General features: G+C 48.1%; 1 protein-coding gene across 1 annotated transcript; it reads left to right on the top strand.

The window, feature by feature from the left end:
* Positions 1-596: 596 nt before the first annotated feature.
* On the top strand, positions 597-25,175 carry rps18 (ribosomal protein S18). The gene is made up of 6 exons (XM_078415868.1): positions 597-699; positions 3,993-4,091; positions 13,661-13,747; positions 14,703-14,804; positions 16,155-16,246; positions 25,051-25,175. Exons 1-6 carry the CDS (start codon positions 697-699, stop codon positions 25,124-25,126), a joined length of 459 nt encoding a protein of 152 aa, XP_078271994.1. The 5' UTR covers positions 597-696; the 3' UTR covers positions 25,127-25,175.
* Positions 25,176-26,457: the final 1,282 nt, after the last annotated feature.

Below are 26,457 nucleotides of genomic sequence, written 5' to 3'. Positions count from 1 at the left end.
ACAAAGGGCCACAGTTTAAGAATAAGGGGGAGGCCATTTAGAACTGAGATGAGGAAAAACTTTTTCGGTCAGAGAGTTGTAAATCTGTGGAATTCTCTGCCTCAAAAGGCAGTGGAGGCCAATTCTCTGAATGCATTCAAGAGAGAGCTGGATAGAGCTCTTAAGGATAGCGGAGTCAGGGGGTATGGGGAGAAGGCAGGAACGGGGTACTGATTGAGAATGATCAGCCATGATCGCATTGAATGGCGGTGCGTACAGGCTCGAAGGGCTGAATGGCCTCCTCCTGCACCTATTGGCTATTGATGGGCCGAATGGCCTAATTCTTCTCCTGTCACTCATGACCTTATGCCAATAAAACACTTTTGACTCTTGACAATTAAACGTTTAGGCGGTGCAAGCAGCATCTCTGGAGAGAAGGAATGGGTGACGTTTCGGGGTCGAGACCATTGGGAAGGGTCACCCATCCCTTCTCTCCAGAGGTGCTGCCTGTCCCGCTGAGTGACTCCAGCATTTTGTGTCTTATCTTCGCTACAAACCACCTTCCCAAAGACACTTGGGTGCACGGCAGGCGGAACCTTCCTCCGCGGGTCGGCGGGAGGGTTGGAGGCGAGGGACCCACCGGAAGTGGCGCTCTCCCCCGAGCCATAAAGGCGGCGGGACCGACTTCCTTTCTCTCTCTCACCCCAAGCGGCCATCATGGTGAGCGCGGCGGCGCTGCCGGCAATCCGCCCCCATCCGTCGCCGGGGCCGGGCTGCGGGCGGCCGGGGGCAGCGGGGCGGCGGGCCGGGGCCCAGGGGATGCGGGAGGCCCGGGGATGGGGGGACGATGGCGCTGCCGAGGGGAGGGGGAGAGGGAGGAGGGGAGGGAGGCCTCGGACTCAGGCTGTAGCGGCCTCGAGTAGTGGTGATGGAGGGGGGGAAGGAGGGAGGGAGAGAGGAGGGGGGAGGGAAGCCTCAGGCTGTAGCGGCCTCCAGTAACGGCGGGGGGGGGGGGGAGGGTGATTGGTATAGAATGGTTATAGTTCTACAATAGTTATAGAGTAATTATTATAGTTCTACAATAGTCATAGAGTAATTATTATAGTTCTACAATAGTTATAGAGTAATTATTATAGTTCTACAATAGTTATAGAGTAATTATTATAGTTCTACAATAGTTATAGAGTAATTATTATAGTTCTACAATAGTTATAGAGTAATTATTATAGTTCTACAATAGTCATTGAGTAATTATTATAGTTCTACAATAGTTATAGAGTAATTATTATAGTTCTACAATAGTCATTGAGTAATTATTATAGTTCTACAATAGTCATTGAGTAATTATTATAGTTCTACAATAGTCAGAGTAATTATTATAGTTCTACAATAGCCATAGAGTAATTATTATAGTTCTACAATAGCCATAGAGTAATTATTATAGTTCTACAATAGTCATTGAGTAATTATTATAGTTCTACAATAGTCATTGAGTAATTATTATAGTTCTACAATACTCATAGGATAGTTATAGTTCTACAATACTCATAGTTATAGGATGGTTATAGTTCTACAATAGTCATAGTTATAGAGTAATTATTATACTTCTACAATAGTCGTAGAGTAATTATTATAGGTCTACAATAGTCATAGTTATAGAGTAATTATAGTTCTACAATAGTTGAAGTTCTACCATAGTCAGTTATGCTATCGTTATCGTTCTGCCAGGGTTATAGTTCTGCCACGGTTATAGTTCTGCCAGAATTATAGTTCTGCCACAGTTATAGTTCTGCCAGAATTATAGTTCTGCCACAGTTATAGTTATGCCAGAATTATAGTTATGCTATCGTGAGTTATAGTTCTGCCACTGTTATAGTTATGCCAGGGTTATCGTTCTGCCAGAGTTATAGTTATGCCACGGTTATAGTTATGCCAGGGTTATAGTTATGCCAGAATTATAGTTATGCTATCGTGAGTTATAGTTCTGCCACGGTTATAGTTCTGCCACGGTTATAGTTCTGCCACGGTTATAGTTCTGCCAGAGTTATAGTTATGCCACGGTCATAGTTCTGACACGGTCAGAGTTCTGCCACGGTCACAGTTCTGCCACGGTTACAGTTATGCCACAGTTACAGTCATGCCAGTCACAGTTATACCACAGTCACAGTTATGTCACAGTTTTGCCACGGTCACAGTGTTGCCACAGTTATAGTTGAGTAGTTATAGTTCTGCAATAGTCATACTTCCACAATAGTTATAGTAATAGGTCTACAATAGTCATAGTTAAAGAGTAGTTATAGTTCTACAACAGCCATAGTTATAGAAGATAGACACACAATACTGGAGTAACTCTTCTCTGGAGAAAAAGAATGGGTGAAGTTTCGGGTTGAGACCCTTCTTCAGACTGTGTCTGTCTTTGGTGTAAACCAGCATCAGCAGTTCCTACACATTGTTATAGTTCTCCAATAGGCATAGTTATAGAATGGGTATAGTTCTACAATAGTTATAGAAGATAGAAACAAAATGCTGGAGTATCTCAGCGGGGCAGACAGCATCTGCGGAGAGAAGTAATGGGTGACGTTTCGGGTCGAGACCCTTCAGACTGAGGAGGGAGAGGCAAGGAAGGGTTAGGTGTGAAAATGAGAGATCAAAGGAGACGCTGATCAGGAATTGTAGATGTCCTTCCTTTGTCCCGTCCCCCTGACATCAGTCTGAAGAGGGGTCTCGACCTGAAACGTCACCCATTCCTCTCCTGAGATGCTGCCTGACCTGCTGAGTTACTCCAGCATTTTGTGAATAAATACCTTCGATTTGTACCAGCATCTGCAGTTATTTTCTTACAGGAATTGTAGAATGGTTCATTATTAGTCAGGGGAAGGTGACAACAAAGCATACGAAGTCCTGATTAAATTTTATCTGTGTATGCTTCTTAACTTCTACATTTCTCCCCGCACCTCAGCACTGAGTTACTGGCAGCCCTGTTTTGCAATGTGGATAATTGATGTTAGGATGTGATGGTGGTATTGGGCATATGTAGAATGCCCTTGCCTTCAGGCTCAGTTTAAAGGCTTTGCTCTCCTGTGTCATAAGGTCATAAGTGGCCGATTAGGAGAACGGGAGATGCAACGAGACCTGGGTGTCGTGGTACACCAGTCATTGAAAGTAGGCATGCAGGTGCAGCAGGCAGTGAAGAAAGAGAATGGTGTGTTGGCATTCATAGCGAGGGGATTTGAGTATAGGAGCAGGGAGGTTCTGCTGCAGTTGTACAGGGCATTGGTGAGACCACACCTGGAGTATTGCGTACAGTTTTGGTCTCCTAATCTGAGGAAAGACATTCTTGCCATAGAGGGAGTACAGAGAAGGTTCACCAGATTGATTCCTGGGATGGCAGGACTTTCATATGAAGAAAGACTGGATAGACTCGGCTTGTACTCGCTGGAATTTAGAAGATTGAGGGGGGATCTTATCGAAACTTACAAAATTCTTAAGGGGTTGGACAGGCTAGATGCAGGAAGATTGTACCCGATGTTGGGGAAGTCCAGAACAAGGTCACAGTTTAAGGATAAGGGGCAAGTCTTTTAGGACCGAGATGAGAACGTTTTTTTTCACACAGAGAGTGGTGAATCTGGAATTAGCTATATTTAAGAGGGAGTTAGATGTGGCCCTTGTGGCTAAAGGGATCAGGGGGTATGGAGAGAAGGCAGGTACGGGATACTGAGTTGGATGATCATCCATGATCATATTGAATGGCGGTGCAGGCTCGAAGGGCCGAATGGCCTACTCCTGCACCTATTTTCTATGTTTCTATGTAAGTGATAGGAGAAGAATTAGGTCATTTCGGCCCATCGCATCTACTCCGCCATTCAATCATGGCTGATCTATCTCTCCCTCCCAACCCCATTCTCCTGCCTGCTCCCCATAATCCCTGACACCCGCTCTAATCAAGAATCTATCTCTGCCTTAAATGTTTTTACTCGTTCTCTTATTCTTTTTTTTTTCTCTCCCCCCCTAAGTCGTTGGTTATCCCTGAAAAGTTCCAGCACATTCTCCGGGTGCTCAACACCAACATCGATGGGCGAAGGAAGATCGCATTTGCCATCACCGCCATCAAGGTGAGCATTCCTGGTTTTGACGTTTTAAATGCTGCAGAAACTAGAAATCTGAAGGAGAACACGGAGAAAATGGCTGACGTCTCAAACCGGTCAGGCAGCAGGTGCCTGTGTGTGTTGGCAAGAACTGCAGATGCTGGTTCAGATCGAAGATAGACACAAAATGCTGGAGTAACTCAGCGGAACACGCAGCATCTCTGGAGAGAAGGAACGGCTGACGTTTCGGGTCGACACCCTTCTTCAGATGCCGGTTCTGTATGAGCGGAGATGCGATGCTCATCACTAACTCCCATTTCCACGCTGACCTTTCTGTCCTGGGCCTGTCAAGAGTGAGGCCCAGCGCAAATTGGAGGAACAGCACCTCATATTTCGCTTGGGCAGCTTACACCCCATTGACTTCTCTAACTTCGTAACCCTTGCTTTCCCTCTCTCTCCATCCCTCTCCCTTCTCAGTTCTCCCACCAGTCCTACTGTCCCCCTGATTACATCTGTTGTCACCTTCTCCCAGCTAACAATGATCTATTCTACATTTTCCTTGACCCGTGACTCTTTTGATGTCTCGTTTTCACGCCTTGCACTTCCTTATCTCTGTGTCTCTCTCTCCCCTGACTTTCAGTGTGAAGAAGGTTCTCAACCTGAAACGTCGCCCATTCCTTCTCTCCAGAGATGCTGCCTGACCCAATGAGTTACTCCAGCATTTTGTGTCTACCTTTGCTGTGATCACAATGTTATAATCAGTTGTGAGTGTGTTTAAAACCACTAATTTGTGTCCATCTGATGCAAGAGTTGGGAAGGCATGTTGGGCTTTTCAGCTGGAGATCTTGCATCAGGACTGTGTGTCTGCATTGGTTTAGTTTTGAGATGCAGCGTGGTAACAGGCCCACTGGGCCCACACCGACAATCGCTCACCCTATACTATAGACATAGAAACATAGAAAATAGGTGCAGGAGTAGGCCATTCGGCCCTTCGAGCCTGCACCGCCATTCAATATGATCATAGCTGATCATCCAACTCAGTATCCCGTACCTGCCTTCTCTCCATACCCCCTGATCCCTTTAGCCACAAGGGCCACATCTAACTCCCTCTTAAATATAGCCAATGAACTGGCCTCAACTACCTTCTGTGGCAGAGAATTCCACAGATTCACCACTGTGTGAAAAAAAACTTTCTCATCTCGGTCCTAAAAGACTTCCCCCTTATCCTTAAACTGTGACCCCTTGTTCTGGACTCCCCCAACATCGGGAACAATCTTTCTGCATCTAGCCTGTCCAACCCCTTAAGAATTTTGTAAGTTTCTAAAAGATCCGTGTTATTCCACATTCTCATCCACTCCCTATGCACTAGGGATGTTAAAGTTTGGTTCTTAAAACAGACAACAACATAAACAGTTAAAGGTAAACCAAGCGAAGCTTTAATTATCGTCAGACGGGAGTGGGGGGGATCAGTGCTGAGGGTGTATGACTATACTTAGCACTCCCCGCGCTTCCACTCAAAGATACAGCATTTTCGCAGCATTTGTATACAGAATTTGCAGCAAGAATGTTTAACACAATATTTCCTTCAAATCAATCACATTGTATTAGAACACAATATACTTGTCACCCTCAAGTCATAAACTATTTTACACAATAAGTCATTAGTCGAAGGTAAGGACCCTTATCATACCACAGAAGGTCCTGTTTTCACACTCCCACAAATAGTCAACAGTTAACCACATCCTCATCTTATCAAAGTCCATCATCTTTCCCAGGGAGAACAGGATGCACTGCTCTAGAGACTTTAAGAATTGCATAGTCTCATCCTGCCTGGTACAACTTTGCAAACATCAGCTATTCAGGACCCAAAGTTCAGGCTCATCCTATTCATTCATTCTACCATTTTATTACTCCTGTGGTTTCCAGGGATTGTAATTCTCAGCTACCAGACACATCCGTATAGCAATTAGCATTCCTACACTTGCAACAATATAGAAACGTAGAAAATAGGTGCAGGAGTAGGCCATTCGGCCCTTCGAGCCTGCACCGCCATTCAATATGATCATGGCTGATCATCCAACTCAGTAACCTGTACCTGCCTTCTCTCCATACCCCCTGATCCCTTTAGCCACAAGGGCCACATCTAACTCCCTCTTAAATATAACCAATGAACCGGCCTCAACTACCTTCTGTGGCAGAGAATTCCACAGATTCACCACTCTGTGTGTGGAAAAAAAACTTTCTCATCTCAGTCCTAAAAGACTTCCCCCTTATCCTTAAACTGTGACCCCTTGTTCTGGACTTCCCCAACATCGGGAACAATCTTCCTGCATCTAGCCTGTCCAACCCCTTAAGAATTTTGTACATCTCTATAAGATCCCCCCTCAATCTTCTAAATTCCAGCGAGTACAAGCCGAGTCTATCCAGTCTTTCTTCATATGAAAGTCCTGCCATCCCAGGGATCAATCTGGTGAACCTTCTCTGTACTCCCTCTATGGCAAGAATGTCTTTCCTCAGATTAGGAGACCAAAACTGTACGCAATACTCCAGGTGTGGTCTCACCAAGGCCCTGTACAACTGCAGCAGAACCTCCCTGCTCCTATACTCAAATCCCCTCGCTATGAATGCCAACATACCATTGGCTTTCTTCACTGCCTGCTGCACCTGCATGCCTACTTTCAATGACTGGTGTACCACGACACCCAGGTCTCGCTGCATCTCCCCTTCTCCTAGTCGGCCACCATTCATATAATAGAAGCTCCACAAGCATACAAACAGGTTTGCAGGCAATGGCCAAGCATCCCATCATGCAAAGTTAATAGCCATTAACTCTTTCAGGGAGGGCAATTTACAGAGGGGCCGGTTAACCTACAAACCCGCACGTCTTTGGGATATGGGAGGAAACTAGAGCCCCCCCCCAGAGAAAACCCACGCGGTCACAGGGAGAATGCACAGACAGCACCCGAGGTCAGGATCGAACTGGGGTCTCTGGCGCTGTGAGGCCGTCGCTCTACCAGCTGGGCCACTGTCCATGTGTTGATGTGCTTGCAGCTCCTGCAGATTAAAGTTTACGCTGTTACAGCCTGCTACACTCTAGCATCACATTGTGAACAAGTTTTCACTCCTACAAGGTAGACACAAAATGCTGGAACAACTTAGCGGGTCAGGCGGCATCTCGGGAGAGAAGGAATGGAGGACGTTTCGGGTCTGAAGAGGGGTCTCTGGACCCGAAACGTCCACCATTCCTTCTCTCCCGAGATGCTGCCTGACCTGCGGAGTTACGCCAGCATTTTGTGTCTACCTTCGATTTAAACCAGCATCTGCAATTTTTTTCTTACACTCCTACAAGCACTGTTGCTCTGGATTTCCTCCGTGTCTCTGTGACCAAATCCATTGCCGGAGTAAATTGCAATTTTCACTTCCTAGTTAGTTTTGCAGGTATACGGTTGTTTTCCAGAAACTTTTAAGGAGCCATTAACTGTATTGCAATAATCTCAAATTGCCCAATGTTTGAGTTTTTGGATGATACAACTTAGTATATTCCAACTATTCTTTCTTCAAGCCTACATCTTTCCAAAGGAAGTTGTTAACAGTTATTGTTAGACAATAGACAATAGGTGCAGGAGGAGGCCGTTCGGCCCTTCGTGCCAGCACAACCATTCAATGTGATCAGTACCCCGTTCCTGCCTTCTCCCCATACCCCCTGACTCCGCTATCCTTAAGAGCTCTATCTAGCTCTCTTGAATGCATCCAGAGAATTGGCCTCCACTGCCTTCTGAGGCAGTAAATTCCACAGATTTACAACTCTCTGACTGAAAATATTTTTCCTCATCTCCATTCTAAATGGCCTACCCCTTATTCTTAAACTGTGGGCCCTGGTTCTGGACTCCCCCAGGGAACAGGTTTCCTGCCTCTAACGTACCCAACCTGTTAATATTCTTATATGTTTTCATAAGATCCCCTCTCATCCTTCTAAATTCCAATGTATACACGCCTAGTCGCTCCAGTCTTTCAACATATGATAGTCATGTCATTCCGGGAATTAACCTAGTAAACTTACGCTGCACGCCCTCAATAGCAAGAATATCCTTCCTCAAATTTGGAGACCAAAACTGCACACAGTACTCCAGGTGCGGTCTCACTAGCGCCCTGTACAACTGCAGAAGGACCTCTTTGCTCCTATACCCAACTCCTCTTGTTATGAAGGCCAACATTCCATTGGCTTTCTTCACTGCCTGCTGTACCTGCATGCTTCCTTTCAGTGACTGATGCATTAGGACACCCAGATTTTGTTGTACGTCCCCTTTTCTGAACTTGTATAGGGGTCGGTGGGCTGAAGGGGCTGAACTATAACCTACTCATCTTCCTTACAATTTCTGACAGCTGCTCCGATGTCTTAAGGTTAGTGCGGGTGTCAGGGGCTACAGGGATTAGGCAGGAGAATGGGATTAAGAGGGAGAGATAGATCAGCCGTGATTGAATGGCAGAGTAGACTCGATGGGCCGAATGGCCTAATTCTGGCCCTGTCGCTTATGATGTTATGGTAAGATCTTATAACAATATGACTGCTTCATGCTACGGGGGGCTGTGTGTAAATGGGCCATTCTTAGTCGTGTGCGTGACCAAAAATATGAAAAATTGTGGAATACATCTCTTCTAATTCTGAAAGCATTACAGGTGTATTGTTTTGTACTGTATATATGACTTGTACATGTCGAAGTTTATCAACAAATTATTATATATTACTAGACCAGTGGGCCCATGATCACATTGAATGGCGGTGCTGGCTCGAAGGGCCGAATGGCCTCCTCCTGCACCTATTGTCTATTGTTGGGCCCGTTCATCGTAGGGTTTCCATTATGACCTGGGGAAATCGCATTTTTTCTTTAAACATAGAAACAATGAAAATAGGTGCAGGAGTAGGCCATTCGGCCCTTCGATGTGATCATGGGCTATTCAATGTGATCATGGGCCCACTGGTCTAGTAATATATAAAAATTTGTTGATAAACGTCCGACAGATACAAGTCATATATCATGGCTGATCATCCAACTCAGTATCCTGCACCTGCCTTCTCTCCATACCCCCTGATCCCTTTAGCCACAAGGGCCACGTCTAACTCCTTCTTAAATATAGCCATGAACTGGCCTCAACTACCTTCTGTGGCAGAGAATTCCACAGATTCACCACTCTGTGTGAAAAAAAACTTTCTCATCTCGGTCCTAAAAGACTTCCCCCTTATCCTTAAACTGTGACCCCTTGTTCTGGACTTCCCCAACATCGGGAACAATCTTCCTGCATCTAGCCTGTCCAACCCCTTAAGAATTTTGTAAGTTTCTATAAAATAAATTGTCTCTTAAAAAAAATAAAATGAATCTCAATGGGGGGGGGAGAGGAGGGAGGGGGGGTGGGGAGGGGTGGGTGAGGAGGTGGGGGAGGGGAGAAGGAGCCACTGACACCGTCCTGCCAGCGGCCATCTTCTTTCTCCTTCACTGTGGTGCTGCAGGGGAGGGGGAGCGCAATTAAAGGCGTGTCATCACATGCTGAGGACGATTTAGAAGGATGAGAGGAGATCTTATCGAAACGTATAAGATTATTAAGGGGTTGGACACGCTAGAGGCAGGAAACATGTTCCCAATGTTGGGGGAGTCCAGAACCAGGGACCACAGTTTAAGAATAAGGGGTCGGCCATTTAGAACTGAGATGAGGAAAAACTTTTTCAGTCAGAGAGTTGTGAATCTGTGGAATTCTCTACCTCAGAAGGCAGTGGAGGCCAATTCTCTGAATGCATTCAAGCAAGAGCTAGATAGCGCTCTTAAGGATAGCGGAGTCAGGGGGTATGGGGAGAAGGCAGGAACGGGGTACTGATTGAGAATGATCAGCCATGATCACATTGAATGGCGGTGCTGGCTCGACGGGCCGAATGGCCTCCTCCTGCACCTATTGTCTATTCCTCTTATGGTTTCCATTGTGACCTGGGAAAATCACGTTTTTCTCTTTAAAATAAATTGCTTTTTAAACACAAATAAAATGAATCTCAATGAAATAGAGATCCTATGTAAAATAAAAAGGCCACTCCATCCCCTCCCTCCCCCACTCGCAAACTCCACCCCCCCCCCCCCCCCCCCCCCCTCAGCCACTCCATCAATAGGAAAATAATTTATCTTTAAAATCTTGTTTTCTTTTCTGCATTGGTCTAGCACCCTCCCGCACTGCATCCCCCCATCTCCCCCAAAACTCTCCCTCTTCCCCCCATTCAATCCACCCTCCTTCACTCTTAGGGGATCTCTGGAGGCGGTGCGGCCTTTCCTGCCCGTTGGGTTTCCATTGTGACATGGAACATGGGAGTATTACTGTGCTGACGTCCACAGTAATTTATTAAGGAATTTATTGAAGTCAAAAATGTGAATGACTCAAAGCATAACAATTTGAACGTTAAAGATTTATTTTATTGACTTGTCAGTTTCTGTTTTGGGTGCTTCCCCGTTGATCATCGAGACGACGCTGAGTTCCTTCTTCTTGCGTCTTCTGTTTCGCATTCCTTCTCGTTGACCATCAGTTTTTTGTTGGCGCATCTCTTGTCCCTGTTTTGCTTTCTTTCTCGATGATCCCTGACACGTTCAGTTATTTGTTGTTGTTCGTCTTGTTCCCTTCTGCTCCTCACTGCCTCTCGATGTCTCTTTGAGTCATTCATATTGAATGGCGGTGCAGGCTCGAAGGGCCGAATGGCCTACTCCTGCACCTATTTTCTATGTTTCTATTCCTTCCTTGACCAAGCTGCGACTTGTTTGTTCCCTCCTCTAGGCATGTTCTTAAAAAGTATAAGGCAATAACTGCAGATGCTGGTACAAATCGAAGGTATTTAATCACAAAATGCTGGAGTAACTCAGCGGGTCAGGCAGCATCTCAGGAGAGAAGGAATGGGTGACGTTTCGGGTCGAGACCCTTCTTCAGACTGATGTCAGGGGGGCGGGACAAAGGAATCTAAAAAGTATAGAACTATCAGGGTGTATATACTTATAAATTCTAAATAAAACCCTACTTATTAATGAACACGAAAGCATTAGATCAAAATGGCATTTTTGTTTCTTGAAATAAAATAAACCTCAATCAAAAAGATTCTTTAGTACCTGTCACTTTCTGTTTTGCATTCTTTCTCGATGATCGACACGTTCATTTATTTCTTGTTGCTCCTCTTGTTCCCTTCTACTACTCAATACCTCTCCATGTCTTAGAAGATTTTTGATATGGTGGGGGGGGGGAGTGGCAAGCCCGTTTAGGGCTTTGTATGTGAATAGGAGGAGCTTAAAGTTGATTCTGTACTGTACTGGGAGCCAGTGGAGAGAGGCCAGAATCGGGGTGATGTGGTCCCTTTTACGGGTACCCGTCAGGAGTCTCGCTGCGGCGTATTGGACCAATTGTAGGCGGGACAGGGATGATTGGCTGATCCCGGTGTATAGGGAGTTGCAGTAGTCTAGGCGGGAGGAAATCCTACACACACTAGGGTCACTTTACATGTATGCCGAACTAATTAACCTACAAACGGCACGGTGGCGCAGCGGTAGCGTTGCTACCTTACAGCGAATGCAGCGCCCGAGACTCAGGTTCGATCCCGACTACGGGCGCCGTCTGTACGGAGTTTGTACGTTCTCCCCTTGACCTGCGTAGGTTTTCTCCGAGATCTTCGGTTTCCTCCCACACTCCAAAGACGTACAGGAGTGTGGGATGAAACTGCAAATCTCTGAGAAAACCCCTGTAGGTCACGGGGAGAACGTACAAACTGCGCTGACAGCGCCCGTAGTCAGGATGGAACCCGAGTGTCTGGCGCTGTCAGGCAGCGACTCTACCGCTGCGCCCCTGTGCCGTTCTGTCTATCTATGGTCAAGTCAAGTTTATTTGTCACGTTCACATACACGACGTGCAGTGAAATGAAAGTGGCAATGCCTGCGGATTGTGCACAAAAACATTACAATTACAGCATATAAATTAAAATTAATACAGAAAAAAAAATGTAGTCCCCGGAGTTATAATAGTTAACAGTCCTGATGGCCTGTGGGAAGAAACTCCGTCTCATCCTCTCCGTTTTCACAGCGTGACAGCGGAGGCATTTGTCTGACCGTAGCAGCTGGAACAGTCCGTTGCTGGGGTGGTAGGGGTCCCCCATAATGTTGCTGGCTCTGGATCTGCACCTCCTGATGTATAGGTCCTGCAGCGGGGCGAGTGTAGTTCCCATGGTGCGTTCAGCCGAACGCACTACTCTCCGCAGGGCCATCCTGTCCTGGGCAGAGCTGTTCCCAAACCAGACTGATGTTGCCGGACAGGATGCTCTCTGCAGCCCCAGAGTAGAAGCACTGAAGGATCCTCAGAGATACTCTGAATCTCCTCAGCTGTCTGAGATGGTAAAGGCGCTCAAGTTAGGAAAAGGGGACGTACAACGAGATCTGGGTGTCCTAGTGCATCAGTCACTGAAAGGAAGCATGCAGGTACAGCAGGCAGTGAAGAAAGCCAATGGAATGTTGGCCTTCATAACAAGAGGAGTTGAGTATAGGAGCAAAGAGGTCCTTCTGCAGTTGTACAGGGCCCTAGTGAGACCGCACCTGGAGTACTGTGTGCAGTTTTGGTCTCCAAATTTGAGGAAGGATATTCTTGCTATTGAGGGCAGGCAGGGTAGGTTTACTAGGTTAATTCCCGGAATGGCGGGACTGTCATATGTTGAAAGACTGGAGCGACTAGGCTTGTATACACTGGAATTTAGAAGGATGAGAGGGGATCTTATCGAAACGTATAAGATTATTAAGGGGTTGGACACGTTAGAGGCAGGAAACATGTTCCCAATGTTGGGAGAGTCCAGAACCAGGGGCCACAGTTTAAGAATAAGGGGTAGGCCATTTAGAACGGAGATGAGCGGCACGGTAGCGCAGCGGTAGAGTTGCTGCTTTACAGCGAATGCAGCGCCGGAGACTCAGGTTCGATGCTGACCACGGGTGCTGCACTGTAAGGAGTTTGTACGTTCTCCCCGTGACCTGCGTGGGTTTTCTCCGAGATCTTCGGTTTCCTCCCACACTCCAAAGACGTACAGGTATGTAGGTTAATTGGCTGGGTAAAATGTAAAAATTGTCCCTAGTGGGGTGTAGGATAGTGTTAATGTACGGGGATCGCTGGGCGGCACGGACTTGGTGGGCCGAAAAGGCCTGTTTCCGGCTGTATATATATGATATGATATGATATGAGGAAAAACTTTTTCAGTCAGAGAGTTGTGAATCTGTGGAATTCATTGCCTCAGAAGGCAGTGGAGGCCAATTCTCTGAATGCATTCAAGAGAGAGCTAGATAGAGCTCTGAAGGATAGCGGAGTCAGGGGGTATGGGGAGAAGGCAGGAACGGGGTACTGATTGAGAATGATCACATTGAATGGTGGTGCTGGCTCGAAGGGCCGAATGGCCTCCTCCTGCACCTATTGTCTATTGTCTATTGCCTTGCCTTAGCCGCCAGTGCGGCGATATGTGTTGCCCTTGTAACCGGCGTCTGCCGTTCCTCCCTGCGCTGTTGTTATCGCTACGCTGAGCCACTAACCGCCTGCTTGTGGTCTGTTGCCAGGGGGTCGGTCGCCGCTATGCCCACGTGGTGCTGAGGAAGGCTGACATCGACCTGAGCAAGAGGGCCGGGGAGCTTTCCGAGGAGGAGGTAAGCCAACCGCGATCGTGCACAGACGGCGTCGCTGTCCCCCAGTAACCTTGCAGCTGCCCGGCGTGGAGCAGAGATGCAGCATGGAAACGGGCCACCTGCATCATCAGGAAGGGTTGGCGACCCGAAACGGATCCCTTCTTTCTCTCCAGAGATGCTGCCTGTCCCGCTGAGTTACCCCAGCACTTGCGTCTTCATCAGCATAATCAAGGACCAGTCACACACTCTCTCTCTCTCTCTCTCTCAAAGATACTAGAGGAACAAGACAGTCAAGTCAAGTCAGTTTTATTTGTATAGCACATTTAAACACAACCCGCGTTGACCATAGTGCTGTACGTCAGTTCAGGTACTAAGAACGGACATACAATGGCACACAAACATAACAGCACATACATAAACAGTTCACAGCGCCCCCTCAGAGGGCCTCAAACACTAGGGAGTAGAGGTAGGTTTTGAGCCTGGACTTAAAAAGGAGTCGATGGAGGGGGCAGTTCTGATGGGGAGAGGGATGCTGTTCCACAGTCTAGGAGCTGCAACCGCAAAAGCGCGGTCACCCCTGAGCTTAAGCCTAGACCGCGGGATAGTCAGTAGCCCCAAGTCGGCTGACCTGAGGGACCTGGAGATAGAGTGGTGGGTTAGAAGATTTTTGATATCGGGGGGGGGGGGGGGGCAAGCCAGTTTAGGGCTTTGTATGTGAATAGGAGGAGCTTGAAGTTGATTCTGTACCGTACTGGGGGCCAGTGGAGAGAGGCCAGAATCGGGGTGATGTGGTCTTTTTTACGGGAACCCGTCAGGAGTCTCGCTGCGGCGTTTTGGACCGATTGCAGGCGGGACAGGGATGATTGGCTGATCCCAGTGTATAGGGAGTTGCAGTAGTCTAGGCGGGAGGAGATGAATGCGTGGATGATTTTTTTCAATGTCATCAAACTTAGAGTGTCTTGCCTGCCCCCTGCAGGTGGAACGCATTATCACCATCATGCAGAATCCGCGGCAGTACAAGATTCCCGACTGGTTCCTGAACAGGCAGAAGGATGTCAAAGACGGAAAGTACAGCCAGGTATGGAAGAGGCCGGGACTGGGGCCGCAGTAGCTTGTTGTTGTGTGCGTGACTATGCCTCCCCAAATCACTCTGCGTGCTCGCCCACTACACAGCGTGGAAACAGGCCCCACGGACCACTGACTCCAGCGTCGATCATCCGCTCCCAATTGTCCCACCGGGCGGCACGGTGGAGCAGTGGTAGAGTTGCCGCCTTACAGCGAATGCAGCGCCGGAGTCCCGTGTTCCATCCCGACCACGGGCGCTGTATGTACTGTACGTTCTCCCCGTGACCTGCGAGATCTTCGGTTTCCTCCCACACTCCAAAGACGTACAGGTTTGTAGGTTAATTGACTGGGTAAATGTAAAAATTGTCCCCAGTGTGTGTAGGATAGTGTTAGTGTGCGGGGATCGCTGGGCGGCGCGGACCCGGTGGGCCAAAGGGCCTGTTTCCGCGCTGTATCTCTAAATCTAAAAAATCTTCTCGTCCACTCCCTGCGCACTTGGTGAATTTGCAGAGGGCCGATCGGCCTACAGACCCGCACGGGCACATCTTTGGGGTGTGTGGGGGAGGGGGAACCGGAGCACCCGGAGGCAACAGGGAGAAATTGCAAACTCCACACACAAGCAGCACCCGAGGTCGGGATCGAGCAGGAGTGCACAGAGGGCCAATTAAGCTACAAACCCACGCGTCTTTGGGAACCCACACGGTCACGGGGAGAACGTGAAAACTCCACACAGACAGCGCCCGAGGTCAGGTCGAACCTGGGTCTCTGGCGCTGCGAGACAGCGGCTCTACCCGCTGCACAAGATTATTCCAATCAGATCCCATCTAAAGCTCCCCTCTCACCTCCTCTACGCATAACATATTTAGTTCAGAGATACAGTTTGGAAACAGGCACTTCGGCCCACTCCTCTCCAGAAGCCAATTAGCCGACAAACCCGCATGTTTCTTTAATGTCTAAAGCCTAAATCAAAGGCTTGCCCAAAATGAACTGACACACTTCTGGTCACCCAGTTTAGTTTAGTTTAGAAATAGCATGGAAGCAGGCTCTTCGGCGGCCCACCGAGTCCAGTGATCCTGCACATTAACACTATCCTACGCACACACTAGGGACAATTATACCAAGCTAAGTGGCTGACAAACCCGTACGTCTTTGGAGTGTGGGGAGAAACCGGAGCTCCTGGTGAAAACCCACGTGGTCATGGGGAGAGCGTACAAACTCCGTACAGACAGCGCCCGTAGTCGGGATCGAGACCCGGGTCTCTGGTGCTGTGAGGCGTCAACTCTACCGCTGCGCCACCCAATGCCCTTGCCCATTTCTTTCCTGGGCGGTTATTTGACCTCGTTTTCTTTCTGTGATCTGCCAGGTCCTGGCCAACGGTCTGGACAACAAACTGCGCGAGGATCTGGAGCGTTTGAAGAAGATCCGTGCGCACAGGGGTCTGCGGCACTTCTGGGGGTAAGACATAGAAAATAGAACATAGAAAATAGGTGCAGGAGTAGGCCATTCGGCCCTTCGAGGCAGCACCGCCATTCAATACGTGTAGGGAAATAACTGCAGATGCTGGTACAAATCGAAGGTATCACAAAACGCTGGAGTAACTCATCGGGTCGGGCAGCATCTCTGGCACGGTGGTGCAGCGGTAGAGTTGCTGCCTTACAGCGAATGCAGCGCCAGAGACTCAGGTTTGATCCTGACTACGGGTGCCGTCTGTACGGAGTTTGTACGTTCTCCCCGTGACCTGCGTGGATTTTCTCCGAGATCTTTGGTTTCCTCCCACGCTCCAAGGACGTACGGGTATGTAGGTTAATTGACTGGGTAAATGTAAAAAAAAATTGTCCCTAGTGTGTGTAGATAGTGTTAATGTGCGGGGATCGCTGGGCGGCGCGGACTCGCTGGGCCGAAGGGCCTGTTTCCGCGCTGTATCTCTAAATCTAAATCTAAAATCTAAAAAAAAAGAAGGAATGTGTGACGTTTCGGGTTGAGAAGTCTCGACCTGAAACGTCACCCATTCATTCCTTCTCTCCTGCCGCCTAACCCGCTGAGTTACTCCAGCATTTTGTGATACCGCCATTCAATATAATCGTGGCTGGACTGCCAGGACAGTTCTGTTCGTGGATTTTAGGGAGAGGATAAAATCGGGCCTTGCGGGGATGGGGAACGATAAGGTTGGAGGCTTTGGAGGGCAGACAGTCGGAACTAATAAGTTTCCTGGCACAGCAACACAGAGGCCTGGCCTGTTGTGACTAAGAACTCAAACAAATGCCAATATAATTTTTAACTAGATCTCTGTCAGGCAAGGGTTGGGCAATTAATGATTCATTAGCTCCACTATTCAGCCTGAAACCTAAACACTGCAAGTCCAAATCTGGACTTTGGGATTCCTTTCCAAGAAACAAGAAAAACAAGTACAGGAGGAGGCCATTCGGCCCTTCGAGCCAATGATCCTAGCTGATCATCCACAATCAGTACCCCGTTCCTGCTTTCCTGTATCCAACGCTCTCTTGAAAACATCCAGTGAATTGGCTCCCACTACCTTCTGTGGCAGAGAATTCCACAGATTCGCAACTCTCTGGGTGAAAAACCTATCCAAGTCACCCTGCAGCCTCATAGCATCCTCCTCACAGCTCACACTGCCACCCAGCTTTGTGTTACTGGCAAACTTGGAGATGTTACATTTAATTCCATCGTCTAAATCGTTAATATAGAAATTGTAAATAAAACCCACTGCTGCTGTGTGCCATCTGTACACAGTAACAGCATGCATTGCTTTTTAATTTTAACCAAAAGATAGATTCATTCAAGTATTTAGATTTAGATTTTTTTTAGATTTAGTGATACAGTGCAGAAACAGGCCCTTCGGCCCACCGGGTCCGCGCCGCCCAGCGATCCCCGCACATTAACACTATCCGACACCCACGAGGGACAGTTTTTACATTTGCCCAGCCAATTAACCTACAAACCTGTACGTCTTTGGAGTGTGGGAGGAAACCGAAGATCTCGGAGAAAACCCACGCAGGTCACGGGGAGAACGTACAAACTCTGTACAGACGGCGCCCGTAGTCAGGACCGAACCTGAGTCTACGGCGCTGCATTCGCTGTAAGGCAGCAACTCTACCGCTGCGCCACCGTGCCGCCTTTTACGATACTACCTCATTGAAACTTACAGAATAATGAAAGACATAGTTAGAGTGGATGTGGAGAGGATGTTTCCACTGGTGGGAGAGTCTAGGACCAGAGGTCGTAGCCTCAGGATTAAAGGGCGCTCTTTTTGAAAGGAGGTGCAGAAGAACTTCTTTAGTCAGAGGGTAGTTAATCTGTGGAACTCGATGCCACAGAGGACTCTGGAAGCCAAATCAGTGGTGTAGACTTTTTTTAAATGGGGTGAGACTCCAGAAATCTGAGGTGCAAAGGGACTTGGGAATACTGGTGCAAGATTCCCAAAAAGTTAATCTGCAAGTCGAATCGGTAGTGAAGAAAGCAAACTCAATGCAAACTCTACAAGGCGCTGGTCAGGCACCATTTGGAGACTTGTGAGCAATTTTGGGCCCCATATCTGAGGAAGGACGTGCTGGCTCTGGAGAGGGTCCAGAGGAGGTTCACGAGAACGATCCCAGGAATGAGTGGGTTAACGTACGATGAGCGTTTGTCGGCACTGGGCCTGTACTCCCTGGAGTTTAGAAGAACGAGGGGGGACCTCATTGAAACGTACAGAACAGTGACAGGCCTGGTTAGAGTGGATGTGGAGAGGATGTTTCCACTAGTGGGAGAGTCTAGGACCAGAGGGCACAGCCTCAGAATTAAAGGGCGCTCTTTTAGAAAGGAGGTGAGGAGGAACTTCTTTAGTGAGAGGGTAGTTAATCTCATGAACTCATCGCCACAGAGGGCTGTGGAGGCCAAGCCAGTGGATATTTTTACGGCAGAGATAGACATGTCCATGATTAGAACGGGAGGAGAGGGTTACGTGGAGAAGGCAGGAAAATGGGATTGGGTGGCAGAAATCAGCCATGATTGAATGGCGGAGTGGACTTGATGGGCCGAATGGCCTAATTCTATTCCAATAACTTGTGAACTATTTACAATACTAAATAATGAAAAACAAAACATGCCACCAGAGCACAAGTCAAAATGATATTCTTAAATATCAAATATACTATTCTACAACTATTTCCCCATCCTCATTAGACAATAGGTGCAGGAGGAGGCCATTCGGCCCTTCGAGCCTGTACGCACCGCCATTCAATGTGGATCATGGCTGATCATTCTCAATCAGTACCCCGTTCCCGCCTTCTCCCCATGCCCCCTGACTCCGCTATCCTTAAGAGCTCTATCCAGTTCCCTCTTGAATGCATTCAGAGAATTGGCCCCCCCACTGCCTTCTGAGGCAGAGAATTCCACAGATTCACAACTCTCTGACTGAAAAGGTTTTTCCTCATCTCCGTTCTAAATGGCCTACCCCTTATTCTTAAACTGTGGACCCTGGTTCTGGACTCCCCCAACGTTGGGAACATGTTTCCTGCCTCTAACGTGTCCAACCCCTTAATAATCTTATACGTTTCGATAAGATCCCCTCTCATCCTTCTAAATTCCAGCGTATACAAGCCTAGCCGCTCCAGTCTTTCAACATATGACAGTCCCGCCATTCCGGGAATTAACCTGGTGAACCTTCGCTGCACGCCCTCAATAGCAAGAATATCCTTCCTCAAATTTGGCGGACTGAGCGCAGGTGTTGAGCGAAGCCTGCGTTTGGTTTCGCCGATTTAAAGAAGTTGACATCTAGAGCAGCGGATGCAATAAGATGTGGTTGGAGGAGGTTCCAAACAGTCTTTCCAGGTGAGACAGAGGTTCACCTGCACCTCCTCCAACTCATCTATTGCATCCGCTGCTCTAGATGTCAACTTCTTTACATCGGCGAAACCAAGCGCAGGCTCGGCGATCGCTTCGCTCAACACCTTCGCTCAGTCCGCCTTAACCAACCTGATCTCCCGGTGCCTGAGCACTTCAACTCCCCCTCCCATTCCCAGTCTGACCTTTCTGTCATGGGCCTCCTCCAGTGCCATAGTGAGGCCCACCGGAAATTGGAGGAACATATTTTGCCTGGGCAGCTTGCAGCCCAGTGGTATGAACATTGACTTCTCCAACTTTAGATAGTTCCTCTGTCCCTCTCTTCCCCTCCCCCTTCCCAGATCTCCCACTGTCTTCCTGTCTCCACCTATATCCTTTCTTTGTCCCGCCCCCCCTGACATCAGTCTGAAGAAGGGTCTCGACCCGAAACGTCGCCCGTTCCTTCTCTCCTGAGATGCTGCCTGACCTGCTGAGTTACTCCAGCATTTTGTGAATAATGACATTTAAAATACATTCGGACAAGTACACGCTTCGGATGGGTTTTGAGGGATGGGGGCCAAACACGGATAGATGAGGCATCTTGGTGGGCCTGGGCAAGTTGGGCCGAAGGACCTGTTTCCGTGCTGTATGACTGACTCTAAACTCAGCGGGTCAGGCAGAATTTGTGACCCAATCCCTCCATAGATGCTGCCTGGCCCGCTGAGTTTCAGATTTACAGCATGGAAAGAGGCCCTTCGGCCCACCGAGTCCGCGCCGACCGGCGATCCCCGCACGCCGTCATACGTACTAGGGACAATTTACAATCTGTAGAAGCTATTGAACCTGCACGTCTCGGGAGTGCAGAAGCACCTGGAGGAAACCCACGCAGGTCACGGGGAGAACGTACAAACTCCGCACAGACAGCGCCCGTAGTCAGGATCGAACCAGGTTCTCCGCGCAGCGCTGTGAGGCAGCAACTCTACCACTGCGCCCCTTGCCACACATTTTTTGTCCAGAAATTTATTGGTCGTGAATATGTTCGGCACCCTAGTCTTTAATACCAAATTCCACAGCTTTCCCATCAGTTGAGAAGAGGTTTTTTGTCCCTGCAGAAAGTAATGCCAATAGACAATAGGTGCAGAGGAGGCCATTCAGCCCTTCGAGCCAGCACCGCCATTCAATGTGATCATGGCTGATCATTCTCAATCAGTACCCCGTTCCTGCCTTCTCCCCATACCCCCTGACTCCGCTATCCTTAAGAGCTCTATCTAGCTCTCTCTTGAATGCATTCAGAGAATTGGCCTCCACTGCCTTCTGAGGCAGAGAGTTCCACAGATTCACAACTCTCTGACTGAAAAGGTTTTTCCTCATCTCCGTTCTAAATGGCCTACCCCTTATTCTTAAACTGTCGCCCCTGGTTCTGGACTCCCCCAACATTGGGAACATGTTTCCTGCCTCTAACGTGTCCAAACCCTTAATAATCGTATACGTTTCGATAAGATCTCTCATCCTTCTAAATTCCAGCATAATGCCAAGATAAACTAATCTCTGCCTGTTTCTGATCTATATTTCTTAATCTCCCGTGTATCTACAGTGCCCTCCATAATGTCTGGGACAAAGACCCATCATTTGCCTCAGTACTCCACAATTTGAGATTTGTAATAGAAAAATATCACATGTGGTTAAAGTGCACATTGTCAGATTTTAATAAAGGCCATTTTTATACATTTTGGTTTCACCATGTAGAAATTACAGCTGTGTTTATACATAGTCTCCCCCCATTTCAGGGCACCATAATGTTTGGGACACAGCAATGTCATTTAATGAAAGTAGTCATGTTTAGTATTTTGTTGCATATCCTTTGCATGCAGCGACTGCTTGAAGTCTGCGATTCATGGACATCACCAGTTGCTGGGTGTCTTCTCTGGTGATGCTCTGCCAGGCCTGTATTGCAGCCATCTTTAGCTTATGCTTGTTTTGGGGGCTAGTTCAGTTTTCTCTTCAGCATGTAATAGGCGTGCTCAATTTGGTTAAGATCGGGTGATTGACTTGGCCACTCAAGAATTGACCGTTTTTTAGCTTTGAGAAACTCCTTTGTTGCTTTAGCAGTATGTTTGGGATCATTGTCTTGCTGGAGAATGAACTGCCGGCCAATGAGTTTTGAGGCATTTGTTTGAACTTGAGCAGATAGGATATGTCTGTACACTTCAGAATTCATTATGCTATTACCATCAGCAGTTGTATCATCAATGAAGATAAGTGAGCCAGTTCCTTCAGCAGCCATACATGCCCAGGTCATAACACCCCCACCACCGTGTTTATGTTTTGGATCTTGGGCAGTTCCTTCTCCTCCATACTTTGCTCTTGCCATCACTCTGATATAAGTTAATCTTCGTGGTTGCTCTTTTAAGTACTTAGACAATAGACGCAGGAGTAGGCCATTCGGCCCTTCGAGCCAGCACCGCCATTCAGTGTGATCATGGTTGATCATTCTCAATCAGTACCCCGTTCCTGCCTTCTCCCCATACCACCTGACTCTATCCTTAAGAGCTCTCTCTTGAATGCATTCAGAGAATTGGCCTCCACTGCCTTCTGAGGCAGAGAATTCCACAGATTCACAACTCTCTGACTGAAAAAGTTTTTCCTCATTTCCGTTCTAGATGACCTACCCCTTATTCTTAAACTGTGGCCCCTGGTTCTGGACTCCCCCAACATTGGGAACACGTTTCCTGCCTCTAACGTGTCCAACCCCTTAATAATCTTATATGTTTCGATAAGATCCCCTCTCATCCTTCTAAATTCCAGTGTATACAAGCCTAGTCGCTCCAGTCTTTCAACATAAGACAGTCCCGCCATTCCGGGAATTAACCTAGTAAACTTACGCTGCACGCCCTCAATAGCAAGAATATCCGTCCTCAAATTTGGAGACCAAAACTGCACACAGTACACACTTCTTGGCAAACTGTAACCCGGCCATCTTATTTTTGCGGCTAACCAGTGGTTTGCGTCTTGCAGTGGAGCTTCTGTATTTCTGTTCATGAAGTCTTCTGCGGACAGCGGTCATTGACAAATCCGCGCCTGACTCATGAAGAGTGTTTCTGATCTGTCGGAAGGGCGTTTGGGGATTTTACTTTATTGTAGAGAGAATTCTGTCATCAGCTGTGGAGGTCTTCCTTGGCCTGCCAGTCCCTTTGTGATTAGTGAGCTCACCAGTGCCCTCTTTCTTCTTCCAAACAGTTGATTTTGGTAAGCCTAAGGTTTGGCTGATGTCTCAAACCGTTTTATTCTTGTTTCTCGGTCCTATCATGACTTCTTTGACTTTCATTGGCACCACTTTGGTCCTGATGTTGATAAACAGCAATAAAAGTTTCCAAAGGTGATGGAAAGACTGGAGGAAAGTCTAGGTGCTGAGAGCTCTCTTAAACCTGCATTAAGGAGGCATTTAAACACACCTGAGCAATTGCAAATGCCTGTGAAGCCAAGTGCCCCAAACATTATGGTGCCCTGAAATGGGGGGGGGGGGGGGGGGGGTTATGTATAAACACAGCTGTGATTTCTACATGGTGAAACCAAAATATATAAAAATGGCCTTTAATAAAATCTGGCAATGTGCAATTTAACCGCATGTGATTTTTTTTCTATTAAAAATCTCAAATTGTGGAGCACAGAGGCAAATAAATAAACAATGGCCTTTGTCCCAAACATAATGGAGGGCACTGTGTGCCTATCTAAAAGCCTCTTGAAGGCCGCTATCTCCTCCACTTCCACCACTGGACTGGGCAGCGGGGCGTCAAGAGACCCGGGTGCAACCCTGACCTCGGGTGCTGCCTCTAGTGGAGTTTGCACAGTCTCCCCGTGACCACGTGGGTTTTCTCCAGGTGCCCCAGTTTCCTCCCACATCCTAAAGACGTGCAGATGCGTGGGTTAATTGGCTTCTGTAAATTGTCCCCGGTGTGCAGGATAGAACTGGCGCACGGGATGATTGTTGGTTGGCGCGGACTCGGTGGGATTAACGCTACCTCTCTAAACTAAGATCTTGGTCTGCTCTCGTCTGCAATTGGGCGGCACGGTGGCGCAGCGGTAGAGTTGCTGCCTCACAGCGCCAGAGAGCCGGGTTCGATCCCGACTACGGGCGCCGTCTGTACGGAGCTTGTACCTTCTCCCCGTGACCTGCGTGGGTTTTCTCTGAGATCTTTGGTTTGCTCCCACATTCCAAAGACGTGCAGGATTGTAGGTAAATTGGCTTGGTATAAATGTGAAAATGTAAATTGTCCCTAGTGTGTGTAGGATAGTGTTAATATGCGGGGATCGTTGGTCGGCGCGGACTCGGTGGGCCGAAGGGCCTGTTTCCACGCTGTATCTCTAAACTAAACTATATTTCTGAATTATTCACAAAATGCTGGAGTAACTCAGCAGGTCAGGCAGCATCTCAGGAGAGAAGGAATGGGTGACGTTTCGGGTCGAGACCCTTCTTCAGGCTGATGTCAGGGGGGCTCAGCACTTCAACTCCTCTTCCCATTCCCAGTCTGACCTTTCTATCATGGGCCTCCTCCAGTGCCATAGTGAGGCCCACCGGAAATTGGAGGAACAACACCTCATATTTCACCTGGGCAGCTTGCAGCCCAGTGGTATGAACATTGACTTCTCCTACTTTAGATAATTCCTCTGTCCCTCTCTTCCCCTCCCCCTTCCCATTTCTCCCACTGTCTTCCTGTCTCCACCTATATCCTTCCTTTGTCCCGCCCCCTGACATCAGTCTGAAGAAGGGTCTCGACCCGAAACGTCACCCATTCCTTCTCTCCTGAGATGCTGCCTGACCTGCTGAGTTACTCCAGCATTTTGTGAATAAATGCCTTCGATTTAGGCCATTTGGAACGGAGATGAGGAAAAACCTTTTCAGTCAGAGAGTTGTGAATCTGAAATTCTCTGCCTCAGAAGGCTGTGGAGGCCAATTCTCCGAATGCATTCAACAGAGAGCTAGATAGAGCTCTTCAGGATAGCACAAACTCCGCAGTTAGGATGGAACGTGGGCGGGTATGGGGAGAAGGCAGGAACGGGGTACTGATTGAGAATGATCAGCCATGATCACATTGAATGGCAGTGCTGGCTCGAATGGCCTCCTCCTGCACCTATTGTCTATTGACACAAAATGCTGGAGTAACTCAGCGGGACAGGCATCATCTCTGGAGAGATAGATCAGCCACGATTGAATGGCGGAGTAGACTTGATGGGCCGAATGGACTAATTCTGCTCCTAGAACTTTTGAACTCATGGACTGGGGTGAATGCTAGTTAATTTAGTGCTGGCGACAGTGTGGTTATTAGTCGGATGGTTATTAGCTCGCTGGATGCTCCATAACACAGGCCTGCTGCTTGACACGAGCTCCCTCTGACGCATGTTCTCTCTCTCTCTCTCTCTCTCTCTCTCTATCTCTGCAGCCTCCGTGTGCGTGGACAACACACCAAGACCACGGGAAGAAGAGGGCGCACAGTCGGTGTGTCCAAGAAGAAGTAAATATCTCGCTTGACGCCAATTTAGCAAATAAATGTCCAATTGAACAGATTCAGTGTGTGTGTGTGTGTGTGGCTTCATTTGCACAATGGCTCGATTCTCATCCCTGCCGTGGCAAGGTGACGCAGCAGTAGAGTTGCTGCCCCACAGCGCCAGAGACCCGCCCGCGTTAGGAGCAAAGAGGTCCTTCTACAGTTGTACCGGGCCCTGGTGAGATCGCACCTGGAGTACTGTGTGCAGTTTTGGTCTCCAAATTTGAGGAAGGATATTCTTGCTATTGAGGGCGTGCAGCGTAGGTTCACTAGGTTAATTCCCGGAATGGCGGGACTGTCGTATGTTGAAAGGCTGGAGCGATTGGGCTTGTATACACTGGAATTTAGAAGGATGAGGGGGGGATCTTATTGAAACATATAAGATAATTAGGGGATTGGACACATTAGAGGCAGGAAACATGTTCCCAATGTTGGGGGAGTCCAGAACAAGGGGCCACAGTTTAAGAATAAGGGGTAGGGCATTTAGAACGGAGATGAGGAAGAACTTTTTCAGTCAGAGAGTGGTGAAGGTGTGGAATTCTCTGCCTCAGAAGGCAGTGGAGGCCAGTTCGTTGGATGCTTTCAAGAGAGAGCTGGATAGAGCTCTTAAGGATAGCGGAGTGAGGGGGTATGGGGAGAAGGCAGGAACGGGGTACTGATTGAGAGTGATCAGCCATGATCGCATTGAATGGCGGTGCTGGCTCGAAGGGCTGAATAGCCTCCTCCTGCACCTATTGTCTATTGTTCCATCCTAACTGCGGAGTTTGTGTTTTCTCCCCGTGACCGCGTGAGTAACTCAACGGATCAGGCAGCATCCGTGGAGCCGAACGGACAGACGACGTTTTGGGTCGGGACCCTTCTTCAGGACAGGTCGAAACTTGGGAACTGCAGGCGCTGGTCTATGCACGGACACAAAGTGCTGGAGTAACTGGGCCAGGCAGCATCTCTGGAGAACATGGATGGGTAACGTTTCAGCTCAGGACCCTTCAGACTGATCAGAGTTATTACTCCAGCACTGTGCCTTTTTTTTTGTAGGTGGGACTAATGTAGACGGGGCATTTATTCACAAAATGCTGGAGTAACTCAGCAGGTCAGGCAGCATCTCAGGAGAGAAGGAATGGGCGACGTTTCGGGACGGGGCGTGTTGGTCAGAGTGGACAAGTTGGGCCGAAGGGCCTATCTCCATTCTGTATCACTGTCACTATGTTAACATGTCGCAAGGAGATTCATCAGTGAACAAGCCATTCGGCCCATTGCATTTCTGAATTAAAGGTTTTTACTGACTGAATAAAGTGAAGGAGT

Source organism: Rhinoraja longicauda, chromosome 19 (assembly GCF_053455715.1).
Source record: "Rhinoraja longicauda isolate Sanriku21f chromosome 19, sRhiLon1.1, whole genome shotgun sequence".
Lineage (NCBI taxonomy): Eukaryota > Metazoa > Chordata > Chondrichthyes > Rajiformes > Arhynchobatidae > Rhinoraja > Rhinoraja longicauda.
The sequence above is the reverse complement of the archived record's forward strand: the minus strand, read 5'-3'. Positions and strand labels throughout refer to the sequence as shown.